General features: G+C 31.3%; 1 protein-coding gene across 1 annotated transcript in view; it reads left to right on the top strand.

Annotated features, from left to right (window-relative positions):
• Nucleotides 1-14,588, top strand: part of LOC142325604 (uncharacterized) — a 55,311-nt gene that overhangs the window by 6,934 nt on the left and 33,789 nt on the right. The window contains exons 4-5 of the mRNA XM_075367550.1: nt 1,530-1,633; nt 9,470-9,771. Of these exons, the coding sequence (XP_075223665.1) occupies nt 1,530-1,633; nt 9,470-9,771 (406 nt within the window). The remainder of the gene's footprint in view (nt 1-1,529; nt 1,634-9,469; nt 9,772-14,588) is intronic.

The following is a 14,588-nucleotide window of genomic DNA, read 5'->3' as shown; positions in this document are numbered from 1 at the left end:
AAGGTAAAAATGTAATTTGATCAAGGGGGTTGAATTAGTTGTAATTTTTTTTTAGACCACTTTGATATTTTTTGCAATTGCACCCTAAATATTGCATAATTAAGTTATATTAATATTTAAAAACCCTAAGGTGTATTTGAATTAAAATCTGTCAATAGTCATTTGACTACTTCAGGGTGTTCAATGTAAAACAGGCCCCATCCCTCAGTAGTTTATAGTAAATATATATTTTCGTTAAAATGTATATTGGTGTGAGACGGGTAAAATATTGTGAAAGATGTTGGTACAACTGGAACTGGAGAGGGGAGGACTGTTTATTGCCGTCTGTGTTGAGCATTGGCTTTTGAACAAGGTTGTGTAATCGTGTGTTTTTTGTTAAAATGCGGTTAACAGTTGAAAAACGTGTAGTCATGATGGAAACTTATTTGGAGATAAAATCTCATGTGTCAGTGAAATTTCAGAGAGAAATTTGAAAAGGAAGCACCAGTGAAAAGTGATATTCAGAAGTTAGTTAACAAATTTTGTGAAACAGGTTTGGTGTTAGACCAGAATGTGCCCGACACATGTCAATTTTAACGATACAGGTCATACAGAACATTAAAGGGGAGTTACAAATTTTTGCTGAGACTAAGCTGGGAAAAGAATATTTCACTAGGTTCAACCCACATCGAATGAGGAGAATGCTGATTGTCCATGTCAAATGCAGGTTTTCCATAAGCTAAGTAATGTTAATTTTGCTAAAAGGATTCACTCATCGATGGTTCAAAAATTTTATTAGAGGCAACATTGGCGTTTTAGATTAATGTTTTTTGCAGATGAAGCATGGTTTTACCTTTGTGGGTATGTTAATAGTCAGAACTACTGGACCTGAGGTACTGAAAAGCCTCATATTTTCTTTGAAGGTCTCCTACACCCATAAAAAATAGACATATGATGTGCATTTTCAAGGCAACAAATAATAGGATCTGGGTTTTTTGAAAAAACGATGCTGCCATCTACCAAGAAATTATCCAACAGTTCATAGCCTTATTGAAAGAGGACGAGCGTGACTGCTGGTTGCAACAGGACAGCACTACTTGCCATACAGCTCGCTCTACTACGGAGAGGCTACAGGATTTTTTGGTGGAAGAATCGTTTCTAAAGGATTGTGGCCACCAAGATCCCCTTATCTGACTAGTCCAGACTTCTTTCTTTGGGGTTATTTAAAATAAATTGTTTATAGGAGCATTCCACACACCCTGCAGGAATTGAAGGCAAACATTACCAATGCCATCCAGGAAGTAGACAGGATACAGGTAACAAGAGTAGTCAGAGACATGGTCAGATGTGTTGATGACAAGTGCATAGAAGTGAATGGACATTATTTTCAATACCTTCTATAAATTATGTAAGTGTTTGTCAATAGACTAAATTAAGCGATGGGGCCTCTTTTTAAGTTGAAGATTCTGTATAAAAAAAACCACCAGTGTGCACCTATTAAGATCTGCGAAGGAAATTAATTAATACGTTTGTTTTTATTTTATTTTAAGAATCTGTCGAAAATTGTGCGTCAATGTCAAATAATGAAGAAGAAAAAGAAAATGATGAAACTCGTAACAGTACCCATAGAAGAGGAGAAAGAACAGCTTCAAAAGTAATTATAAATTATTATTTTTTGTGCATGTTTTTAAAACACTTTATATTTACTTGTAATTTGATAGTACTAATACTGAATTTAACAATTGTATGTATAAAGCAAGATAAAAAATTATTTTTATTTTTCCACCTCGCTTTATTAGAATTCATTTACTTTGACTGCTTTTTAATATTTAATTCCCAGCAGATTTATTTACATTATAATAGTAATAAGTATTTCATAATTGCACCCAAGTGGGGGACATGGGACCTGGGTAGAATCATTTGAATGGCTAAGAGCAAGAAGATTAAAAACAGAAATAATAACTGAAGCTCTTAGATATAGATTTTGAAATGAATATCTTTAAATATACATTGAATGACAAGATAATATCATAAATCAAAATTATGAGATCTTATAAATTAAGATCCTTAAGATCATAAGACTTACCAGTCCAGATGATGAATTGATTAATCAAACCCAGAAACAAAGCAACAAAGTGAATATAACAAGACTGCTCCATTGAAATATTCAATCAGATTGACTCAAAAAAAGTTAGTCAAGTTACAATAATGATGCTAACTTGTTTATAATAAAGGAATTGCTCTGTATTTGCCCTTATTGGGATTACGATTGACTAGGGTTATTATTAAGAAGAAATGAAAAATGTAAATAAGATGAAAATCCCATTCATTCTTTGGAGGAATTCATTTATCCTGAATCATTAAAGTACATCTCTTCATACGAGACATGTCAAGACTTTTTAGCCAGTAAAAATGTAACTATATCAGAACACCTTTTCTTTTCACTGGATTGGGTTACCCAACTGCTTTATTTATTTCTGAAATTAATGGATCTAGCTCTGACAATGGTAATGCAATATAGTAGCGTAAAACATAATTCATTACATTATTTTAAGAATCATTTTGAGGGATGATTAAAGTGTGTGAAGTGTTGGGTAGTTTCTTTTATGAATCATAATGATATTCATTAATGAGTTGCATATTAATTTTATTGTAGCGAGTCAAACCTTGTTCGGAGCATTATATCAAAGTATGTTGTATTCGTTTCTTGGTAGAATTTATATTAGAGTTTACTTCATCCAATTTTATCAGAAGGGTCTACCAAGAAATGGAAATAGCGTTAGCTGCTGAAATACATTCATTTGCTACTTGAGAGTTACAGAATTTGTAGCGGTAGAAAATTAATAATGCAAGTAGACTGTTTAACAACAATCAGAAAATTGAAAATAATTATGTATTATATGTAATTCAGTATAAATTGAAAATAATCAATGAAGTACTTACACTGATTTATGGTTCGCTTCGGAGTTCTAGCCTTGATGGAGTAAGGATGTGCTGCTGTGCGCTCATTTATCAGCGTTGCTTGTTGATACACCTGTTGTTATGACTGTATTTTGCTTATGGCTAATAATAATATCTTTGCATATATTAATAACTCCCTGTGTCAAATAGTTTCTTTTATTTTATAAAACATTAAATCATTAAAATATTAATTATAATAATTTAAATTGGTTCCGAGCGATCAGTATTTCTTTGCAATTTTTGTTTAAATTATGGATAAATTTTTAACGCCGCAGTCTCAAAAAGGAAAACGGGATTGTTCATTTAATTCACCTGCCGAGGAGGACCAAACAGCAAAACAAATCCCTGGATTTGAAAATGTAGATCTGCCTCAAGGCATGGAAGTAATGATTAAGAGATTCTTCGATGAAAACTTGGCAAAGCTGGCAACAAAAGAAGATATTTTGGTATATCGGCTGCGATTCCAGATCTCGCTTAGAAAAATAGATGTTGAAAGAAGTGTGGATTTTGAAGGAAGAAAACGCCAAAATTTTGAGCCGGCTTGATAATTACAAAGACTGGGCACGCCATAATAATTTAATATTCAAAGAGCTGAAATTTAATTCCTATGCAGATTGTTTTGAGATTGTGACAGTTTATTTTGTAGGGATGCGTTAAAAATAGATCAACAAGTAGTGATTAATCAACCCCATACACATGGTAAAAAAAAAAGATAATGCTCCCATTATTGCACATTTACCATTTGGTAGTGATATTGAGCGTATATTAAAAAGTAAAGAGGGCCAGCTGATTGTGGAGAGTCAAAAATTTACTTGGATGGCAACAGGATGGTTGATATGCGGATTGCAAGAAGGTGTGGGAAAATTCAAGAGATTCAATTATGACTTTGGGCAAATTGTTAAAAATGCCAATGGACAAACCGAGGAGATTCAATGGTGTAAAGTTGTCTGTCAGGAAGGGAGAGATAGATAAAATACATAAAAATTCTAGAATATATTGAAACGGGACTCAGCAGTAAGTTATTGTTGCATGATTTTTTTTTTCGCTTATAAAGAAGTATGTTATTGTTTATTTGAGTGAGACTTGGGTGGATAATTAGAAAACTGAACGATTTGAAAATTTGTTTTAGGAGTATAAAGTTGTATGGGTCTAGAAATTAGATGTTCGGATTTTGGAACGTCTAAAGGTGGAATTAAGATAGCCTATAAATCTAATTTGCGGGATTTAAATTGTAGTTTTTTCAAGCTGTGGGGATGACTGCTACGTGTATGTAATTCCAGTTTACTTAAACAGTAATGGGATGTGGGAGGATGATTTTAGAAAATTATGGAGCTTCATGGAAAACATCTATGAAAATTGTTACTTTGTACTGTTAGGAGATTTTAATAGTAGAATAGGAGATCGACAGATATTGCAGGTGAAATAGTGGAGAGTGAATGGAATGTAAATGCAATTAAGTGTTCTAAGGATGATGAGGTGGTTAATGCTTGGGGGTGGAGAGTGATTGAATTGTGTGAGGGGGTTTGAACTGTGTGTGATGAATGGGAGAACAGGGAGTGATAAGAAAGATGAATGGACTTTTGTTGAGGGAATGGGAAGTTCGGTTGTAGATCTGTGTTGCATATCAACAAAGTTTTTAAGTACAGTTAACATTTTTTAAAAGTTATTTCTGCAGATTTCTTGTATTGCATAATCATTGAAGTGAGAGTACAATAGCAGTGACCGTTTAAATATAATTGTTGTTTGTCTCTCTTACCAAAGCTGAGGTGGTGTGCAACAGAGACTGAGAGGTACAAGCATGCATTGGAAAATTTAACATGGGACGCGGCTTTGTGAGGGGAAAGTGATCAGAATGGGTAAAAAATTGTAGGTATGATTTATCAGGCAGCTGGAGGAAATCTGTCAAATAAAGGAAACATTAAAGAACCTGGTAGGCAGAAATGGTTTGGCTAGGAAAGAATGTTTTGCTTGTTTAAATTTATACAGACAACTTAATAGAGAACAAATTATTTGCCTATTTATTTGGAAGAAAGAAAAAATTATCATAGTCTGTGTAATAAAATCTGATCTTTTTAAAGGGGAAAGGGAAAAATTTCTGAGATTTCGGGATTCGCGAGACGTTTGGGAAATAGTTAAAAATCTAAAAAAAAGTGGATCTAAATGTATGAGGGAAATAACAGCAAGTGAAGGGGGTCAGCATTTTCATTGTCTGCTATCTGTGGGAAGGGGGGCTGTTCCAGTCGCATATGCATTACCACTTAGGACAGATGAAACTTTTGACTCTCCAGTCGATGAGGTAGAATTAAATGCTTTCTTGCAGAAAGCAAAAGAAAATAAAGCCTCGGGTACAGATGGGGTACCCTTTGAATTTTACAAAGCTGTACCAAAGGATTTTAATAAAATATTGGTTAAATTTTTTAATAATATTTTAGAGACTGGTCAAGTGCGTAGTAATTTTTCAGAAGGAATTATATTTTCAATCCATAAAAAAGGAGATCAAAAAGAATTACAGAGGTTTTTTGTTTATTAACAAAATAGCAAACCTATTTTCGGGTATTTTATTAAACAGACTAATAAAGTGGCTGTAAAACAATATTTTAAATAAATTTCAAGCTGGTTTTAGAAAAGGGTATTCTACTATAGACAATATATTTAATCTGCACGTTTTAATTAATTTGAAACTTAAGAAATATGGGTGATAAGGTGTACTGTCTTTGTCGATTTTAGGGCCAGTTTTGATAGCATTGATAGATCGGCACTTCTATATAAGTTATATGAAACGTGTTTGTCTTATAACTTTTGTAGGGTTATTGGAGAGTTATATAAAAATATATGTGCATTTGTGTGGTGTTCTGAGGGTTTAGTACATTTAGCGGCTTAAAACAGGGATGTTCATTGTTACCTGCTTCATTCTCAGTGTTTGTCGATGATCTTATGGATTGCATTGGAGAGGGCGTTTGGATTGATGATCTTAATATTTAAGGATTGTTGTATGTTGATGATCTGATGCTAGTGGCGTCCTCTCCAAAGTGCTTCAGATCATGATTAACAATCTAAAAAAATACCGTGAACAATGGGGAAATATTAATATCCATATTAATATGGAGAAAATAAAGATTATGGTTTTCAGAAGACAGTGTCGGTTAGCGAGATGTGAAAGATAGTTTTGGGAAATGAGCAAATCAAGGTGGTCAATTGATACAAATACTTGGGCGTTACTTTCACTTCTTTGCTGTCTTTGGAGAGCACATAAGGGAACAGGTATCAGTAGCCAAATATGGTTTGAATAATAAGTGGACCAGTTTTTTGGCTAACAGTGAAATAGTGGTGAGAAGTAAATGGGATGTTTTTGAAGCGGTAACGAGGGCGGTGGTAATATATGGGGAACAAGTTTGGGGTTGTTATATGTTTGATGAATTAAGTTTTGTTAAGGTTTTTTTTATTAAAAAGTTATTCTGTTTGCTGCAGTCCACTCCTAATTATGTAATATACTTGGAAACGGATGAGATTAATGTATTTCATTTTACTTTTAGTATGAATTATAAAGATATTAATCTTAAAAGAAGATCGTTGGCCGCATAAATTTGCTATTAAAGTTATAGAGCACAGTATCGGATGATATAGGATGTGGAAGTCATTGACAGAAAGGTATACCTGTGAGATGAATGAGGGTGTGGATGATGTGTGTGAGTGGAGTGTAAAGCTGATAAGTGTGATTGAATTCACGAAGAAGGATTTAAAGGAGTTCAGAAAAGTCATTATTTCATAATATTTACCATTGTCTGGATCATGTACGCGAAAATCAGAATTATTTTACTGGTAAATTTAACATGAGTGAAATCTGTAATATTTAGAATGCAGGATGCGCTATGGAGATTAAATAAAAGTCCAGATAGGGAGGGCAGGCAGTGATATGAACATAATGCAATAGGATGGAGAAAGAAGACATATTATATTTGATCAGAAGGTGCTCGATATTAGTGTATATAAGAAATTCTAAACTGGGGAACAGATAATTAATCTACTTAATGGAAGGGATTGAAAGACTGATGTAGTCTTACAAATGTAGTTTAGTTGCTGAATTTAATACTTACGAGTCAAATATGGAGGTACGTGTGAGTGTGCTATCGAAGGTGTTTTGAATTTAAGATGAAGTATATATTGCTGAGTTCCACTGTACTGAAATATATAATTTAAAGGTAAGCTGTAATCAAACCACATTAATAAAATTTATGTTCATTAGATTGGGAGCAGATTGATGGTTATCTTGTATGTGTTGTATTCTACTGATTATTATTTTTGTTTTTTATTATGTCTAGTTTTAGTTTATTTTTTCATTTCGCTGTTAATAGTAGTAGAATTTGGTTTACTTCTGGGAATTCTATTATTTATTACTTAGCATCCCTTTAATGTATATATATTATCATTAGATTACTATAATCTTGTATTTGTTTGTAGTAGACTTTTTAAATATTAGAACTCAACCTGATAGACTGTCAGTTCATGGTCATGTCTATAAAATGTTTTTTTATGTATTTTTTTGTAATTATCTTAATTCTGAAATAAATATTTTATTATTATTATTATTATTATTATTATTATGGCTCTATTCCATACACCAAGTTCCATACTATTTTAGTTGCATGTAATTTATCCATTTATTTATTTAGAGGGTATTAATGTTTGAGTACTTTCCATATCAGTTGTAATTTTGGTATGCAAGGAAATAATTTTTTTAGTTCTATATTATGATAATTTATGTAACAGAAAGTGTGATTCAGCATTCAGCACATTACCAAAAGCTGTTCAATAAGTTTAATAATAGAAACGTACACTTTATTGGCTTTTACTTTACAGCATTATTTTCTTTAATTTTTTTTTTTAATTTATAAATTTATTACTTAAGGTATTTTTGTCTTTGTGTTTTTTTAAATTTTATTCTATTAATAAATTTTATTCTACTGTAAAAGTTATATTGTTATGCATTAAATTGTTTTTATTTTTTTTAATTTTAAAAAGGGGATCTGTTTTCGCTATATCATTTTTAAAGTTTGGATAGTTGGGTTTAAGTCTAATTAATCTGAATATCATTATTACCAAAGTAATATCTTTTAAATTTAAAAATGGGTTACAAAACTGATGATCAGTTTGTATATTTTTTCTTAGTTATATATTTTTAATTTATTGAATTTTCTGTACATATTATTAGCCTTTTTATGTAAAACTTTTTTATTATTATTAGGTAATTCTCTTGTCTTTTCAAATGTATTATATCCAAATGAACATTGTAGTTTATTATTCGATTTATGTTAATCTTTATATAATATATGTATAATAATTTTTAAGAAAAATCTCGATCTTTCAATTATGTTATGATGGAAGGATTTATTATTTAATTTAACTTTATGTAATTGGGAATACATTTTTTAAAACATTTTTTTTATTGCATTTTATATTCATATATATATTTTTTTTGTAATTTTAATATAGTTAAATGCTGATTTTCTAACTATATTTATTAAAATCGCAAAGTGGGATTCTGTATTATGCAGTAATATATTTGTTGATTCCAATGTAATTTTTGGAATTATTAATTATTATTTTTGGGATTAATTTTTTAATTCCAGTATAATTTTTGAATTCTAATAGGTGTAAACCGCATCTCATGATACAACCAAGTGGTTCCATAACAACTGGAGGGGCCTCGGGGAATATTAACATTGTTCAAGGTGTAGGTTGTGAAGATAGGTAAAATGTCAGCAACTAAAACCACATTTAATAATCTGGTTTCTGAAAATTATTTAAGATAAACGAAATTGGATACTGTTCACTGTGTGCACTTTATTTATTGGCACTTGATGATACTTAAAAAAAAAAAGTTTATTTATAACTGTCATTCTGGTGACATGCATTGTGTAAGACTAAAAAATTCTATCTCTTATTTGAGTAATAAATAATGACCCTGCCGTATGAAATGAATACATTTGTAAAAAATTAATGCCCTGAATTAAATTAACATTTAACTACTGGATATCTATTAAAAAGACAGCCCATTACAAAATTGTTATGAAATGCATCAGTCAGTGCATTACCGGTATAACTGGTATAACCAGTAGCTGTTAGCCAGAAATTGGATAGAATTAAGCAGCATTTTGTAGCAAGAGATTTTACAGTTAGTTCGATGAATTAAAAAAAAAGGCAATAAACATATACTTTAAGATATTGTATAATTAAATTTAATGTATGGCAAAGAATTAAACATTAAGTGAACTGTAAGATTTTATGTAAGTTTGGTTAATGAATTACAGTTTTATAAAACTAAAGTCTTTGATAAAAAATTTTTTTAGGTTAGTTACAATTGAAAATAAGAATTTTATTATTTATCTTCTAAAAGTAAAATAATATACTTACAATGTTGATGAATATTTAAAATATTTAGGTGTTGCTTTTAAGCATTAAATTTTTGAATTTTGAACATATTCAGTCGGTAACATGTTTATGTCTATACTTTTTTATTGTCTCCTTTTAGTTAGCCGGCTTGAAAATAAAGAAAAATTTAAATTTACCATTGAAATTACGTCGTCCATCATCCAGTGATATATTTGAAGGTTCGTTACAAGATAAAGAGAACTACAATGGAGAGATTCGCACTACTCGAACAAGAGTAGTTAAAAAATGTAGTCGATCTGAAGTTATGCATTTACCTCTTGTCGTTTCTAATGAAATCTCAAAGGATAGTAATTCTGAGGTTAAGGTACAGAAGTGTTGTAACCCTGAAACAAATGTTACAATATCAGTCAATAGTAGTGTTAAATCCACAAATAGTGACAGGTAAATATAACAGCATGTTGTTTAAAACTCTTTTTAATAATTTTGTTTATCTTATTTGTTCTATGATGTATATTGTTTTCTAGGTTTTAAACTTTTTTCTTTCTGTAGGAGTATGGACTTTGTGGAATTCATGTGTGTGTATGAAGTTAATTAGTTTAAGTTATTTATCAATTGCAATTAATTGTTGTTATGATATGCAATGGCTTTCGTTTGGGTTGATATTAATATATTCCATTAGTTGTGATAATGATCCCACAATGGTTGTATACCATTACTAAATGGTATGGACCATTAAAGAAAAAAAAATATTGGGGAAAATTTTAATCTAGGCAGTTATTAATTACTAGGTGCCTTTATCATGTTTGATCAGTAACATAATTTTCAACAATAAAATCAGTTAAAATAAATAATTTACATTTAGATATTGGTATAGTATGACATAGATATTGTTTTATAGATGAGTGAAATGATAAAGATTAAATATTTAAAATTGAAATATATTTTTAGTTCTCTGTATACAAAATATTTCAAACTAGATATATTCCTGTGATTAAAATGATGGAAATGTTTGTGTAAAATCATAAGCTCAGAAAAACTTTATTTTTCTTATGGGTAGTGAAAAATTTATTTGTTGGGAAAGCAGGACACATATATAAGTATATGTGTGTACAGTAGTATATATACAATTATTATGATTTTAATATGTATATATATATATATATTACAACTAGACAAATTAATATCAATGGTGATAATACAATAATGATAATAATAAGTGACAATAATAAAACCATTAATGAACACAAATATTAATATAGCAGTAATTACAACCACAACAATAATCAGGATAATAGTAGTGAATGATGATAATATTACATGTCAATAACAAGAAATCAAACATAAAAGTACATAATAAAGTACGTTACATAATCAAGTATGACAAAAACATGGCGTAATCAACAAAGAATAACAATCAAAGTATTAGTTATCAAATAGTGATAAATGTCATTAGTAAATAATAAATACAGATTACAGACAAGATAGAGTTCAAAATAAATAATTGTTCGGAATTTATTCCAGGTAGAAAAACAGAAAACTAGACCCATTAACAAAAGAAACCGTTAGTCTTAACCCTTTTTAACCACTAGTCTTGTATTAACAATTGTATAGCGTTCACTTGCAAATGCCTTTGTCATCTATCCTAACAGTTTATGATAAAGTTTATTGCATTATTTCTTTCATTTATACACCTGTAGTTTTACTTTAACTCACCGATAGTATGTCTTGTACTGGAATTACTTGTGGTGTCATCTTACTCGTATTGAACTGCATTCAAGACTCCTCGTTGGATTGATGTATCGCAGACTCACACCTATGACTCTCCTCACTGGACCGATATGGTAACATCTCACTGGACTGGTTTGCAGAACTCCGCCGAACCCACACACCTTGCAGCCTCTCCTTGCTGGAGTAATGTAGTAACGTCTTGCAAAACAGAACTTGCAGGACTGACAATGTAATGCCTGTGACCGGTTCTAATAGAACTCTGCCAAACCCACACAACTTGCAGCATCTGCAAGGGCAGTTCTCTTGTAGAACTGCCCTTGCAGGACTGATACCATAACATCTTGCAGACCGTTTCTAATAGAACTTTCTTTAGCTGGTTTACCCTGAGTATTTATACTGCTAGCCTCTTTACCTGTTAGACCAGACCCAAGTCAAGCGTAAGAACAACTGACCGAAGTGTTTGTTCCCATGAATTCCAAACCTGGTCTCATCTCACCATACAACAGATGTCCATTGTGTGTTAGTGGGTAGTATAATAAAAGACGATTGTAAAGCGTCCTATTCGTGGACCTACAAAATTTGTAACAGTGACGAATGAGATTCCAGTATCTGTATTTTTAAGTTTTTATTTCTCTTTTGTTTTTGTTATTTGTTGATTTAATTGTGGAATTATTTACCGACTGATGATGGTGGGATCCTGTGAGAGTTGAATATTGCTATTAGTTTTATTTTTTTTTTTTTAGGTTTTTCTGTTAGTGTTTGGTGGTTAGTTGTTGAGTTTAATTGGCACAGTGGTCAGTATGTTGAAGAATTATTTGAATTTTAAAAAAGTTTTATATATATAAATCATTGTGATCGGGCAAGAAATAAGCAATCACTCAAAAAAAAAGCTTTTCAGTATTGTTAAAAAAGGATAAAATATTTGATTATTGAATTTTTTGAAAATTATATGCAGTAGAAAAGCCTGATATAACTAATTGTTGGCTGGACACGCTTTACCTCTGCATTTTAACCTTACTGCAGTATATTGAAGTATGACCTTAGAAGTGACAAAAATCGATCCTGCAGAGGTGGATGAATGAAACATTTGTATACCAATAAATTACAATATTATTCAGTAATATAAAGTAAAGTAAAAATTATTCACCGGTGATTTCACAATGTAGAACACTACATGCAGACCGGATGTCACTGCTCATAAATTCCACAACTGAACAATTTCTGCTGGTGACAGTTTTTTCACTGAAACATTTCAGAATAGTAGTCGGAATAATGGTTCCCCATGCAAGACCTACTGAATATGCAAATGTTTTCAGGTTGATGGATTTAAGGAAAATTTCCACTTTATCACAGTTCGCTAGAATACTGAGCAGTTTACGGGGGTAATGTGCTTTAAACACCCTTATAATACCCAGGTGCAATGGGTGGATCAATGCCATAGTGTTTTTTTTTTTGGCAAGAACTTCAACTCTGACTACAATCTCATGACTTAGCATATCAGCAGGTAAATGTGCTGGATAATGTTCAAGAGTAATGACAGCTCTCTCTCTTCAAGTTTAAGTGACTGGATATGTTTTCACTCACTGATGGAACAAATTCTTCTTGGAACCACTTTGCGAACATCTCTCTAGTCATCCATGATTTTTTTGTATGTCTGTTCAAGAATGGTAGTGAAGCCACATTAACACGCTTAAAACACCTAGGACTACGTTTCCCTATGCAGACATATTTAAGTTTGTTTTCTTGATTTGTTTATTGTGTAAAGGAGAATCACTCTGTTCTTGTCCATTTATACTCCTGATTTATTAATACTTTCAGTGTCAATTTGAATATTTTGAAATCATTAAAAAATCCAAACTGATTTTTTACCATAATTTAATTTATTTATGTGTAGCGTGTATATTTATGTAGAAAAAAAAATTTTCTTGATTTAAAAAAAATAACGAAATGGTGAGAGCTGGTGATCGATAAGTGTGTGTATGGTAGTTGAACATGTGGTATCAGTCGTTTAGTAGTTCTCTGTCGGTAATACAACTTATTCTTTATTATTACCGTATTTCTGCTTACTATTATTATTATGCCTAGTCAAAGCTTGTTTACATTTTTATTTGCTATTTTGACCTATCTACAGATAAAACAAACACTTATTTTTAGTGTAATTTTTATACAGAAACAAACTACGGAATACTGTTACGCAAAACAACAAAAATACATAAAATTAGACACATACAATTTCATTTATTATTTATTCACTATGTACAAGATTCTAGAAATTTTTTATACAAATCCTAATTGCAAACAGATTACGTAGAAAAATAAAAAATAAATTTTACCATTCTAATGAAAGTAACGAATCAAAAACTAAACTCGCAAAAAAGAACTTATAGAATATTCTAAGTAAACAGAATTGCCTTTATGAAAAATGGTTTCTTGTATGCATATTTTTAATTTTATAAAAAGTTTGCACGATACGGTTCTAAACATTCAAAACCCAATCCGGGGAAATCTTTATACATCTTGCAAAAAAATAATAAATGTAAAGATAGTAATCTTTACATTTATTATTTTTTGTACAAAAGCGGCATCTTTTTTGGAGAGTTTGGCCTTCTTCACTTGCTTCACATCGGCTGATGTGTTGCGTTTTACAATGTCATGTTTAATAAATTTTGTGGGATTGGAAGTGTACATGATCGAAGGTATTTCATCGCTTTTAACAGCAGGAGTTCTGGAGGATGTGAAAGAATATTTGACTTGCTCACCAAGAAAGTCGCTCAGAAAGTTTTGTTCACAGACTGGGCTTTTACTATCTATAGCTTTCAGGGCTACTAAAAAACTACAGTCGCATGCTTATTGCATCGATGTCATTCAAGAACTGAAAGAAGTAGACCGTGGAAAATGTTTACAGTATTGACATCGGCTTCGTTCTGTTGATAACAATGGTATTGATATATTTTGGATCGCGTTTATTTCAGCGACAAGGTACGGTTTCACTTGAATGGCTACATTAACAGCCAAAACTCCTGATTATGGAGCGCTGAAAATTTTGTTGTGTTTCATGAATGACCATTACACGCATGTAAAATTGGTGTTTGGTGTGCGATCTCCTGGCATCGTGTAATAGGGCCTTTATTTTTAACAAATCTGTAGATGGTCTGGTTTATTGTGACTTAATCGAACGGTTTATTGCCATGTTAGATTTACACGAACGAGATTGTCGGTTCCAGCAGTATAATGCAATGTGTTGAACCACTAATGAAACGATGTTACAGGAATTTTTTGGCCATCGTTTGATATCAAAAGGTTATGGCCTCCAAGATCCCCAGACCTTACACTAGCAGAATTTTTCCTATAAGGATATTTAAAAATTGTAGTTTTTAAAATCAATCTTCATACGCTTGGCGAGAATTGAAGGCTAACATTGAAAGTGAGATTTCAAACATTACTGAACGAATATTATGAAAAGTGGCTGCAAGTGTTATGAAATGTGTATGAACCTGCATCAGGATCACAGGAAATCGGTTTGAACATTT

Source organism: Lycorma delicatula, chromosome 5 (genome assembly GCF_047948215.1).
Source record: "Lycorma delicatula isolate Av1 chromosome 5, ASM4794821v1, whole genome shotgun sequence".
NCBI lineage: Eukaryota > Metazoa > Arthropoda > Insecta > Hemiptera > Fulgoridae > Lycorma > Lycorma delicatula.
Note: the sequence above shows the minus strand (reverse complement) of the source record. Positions and strands in the feature narration are given on the sequence as shown.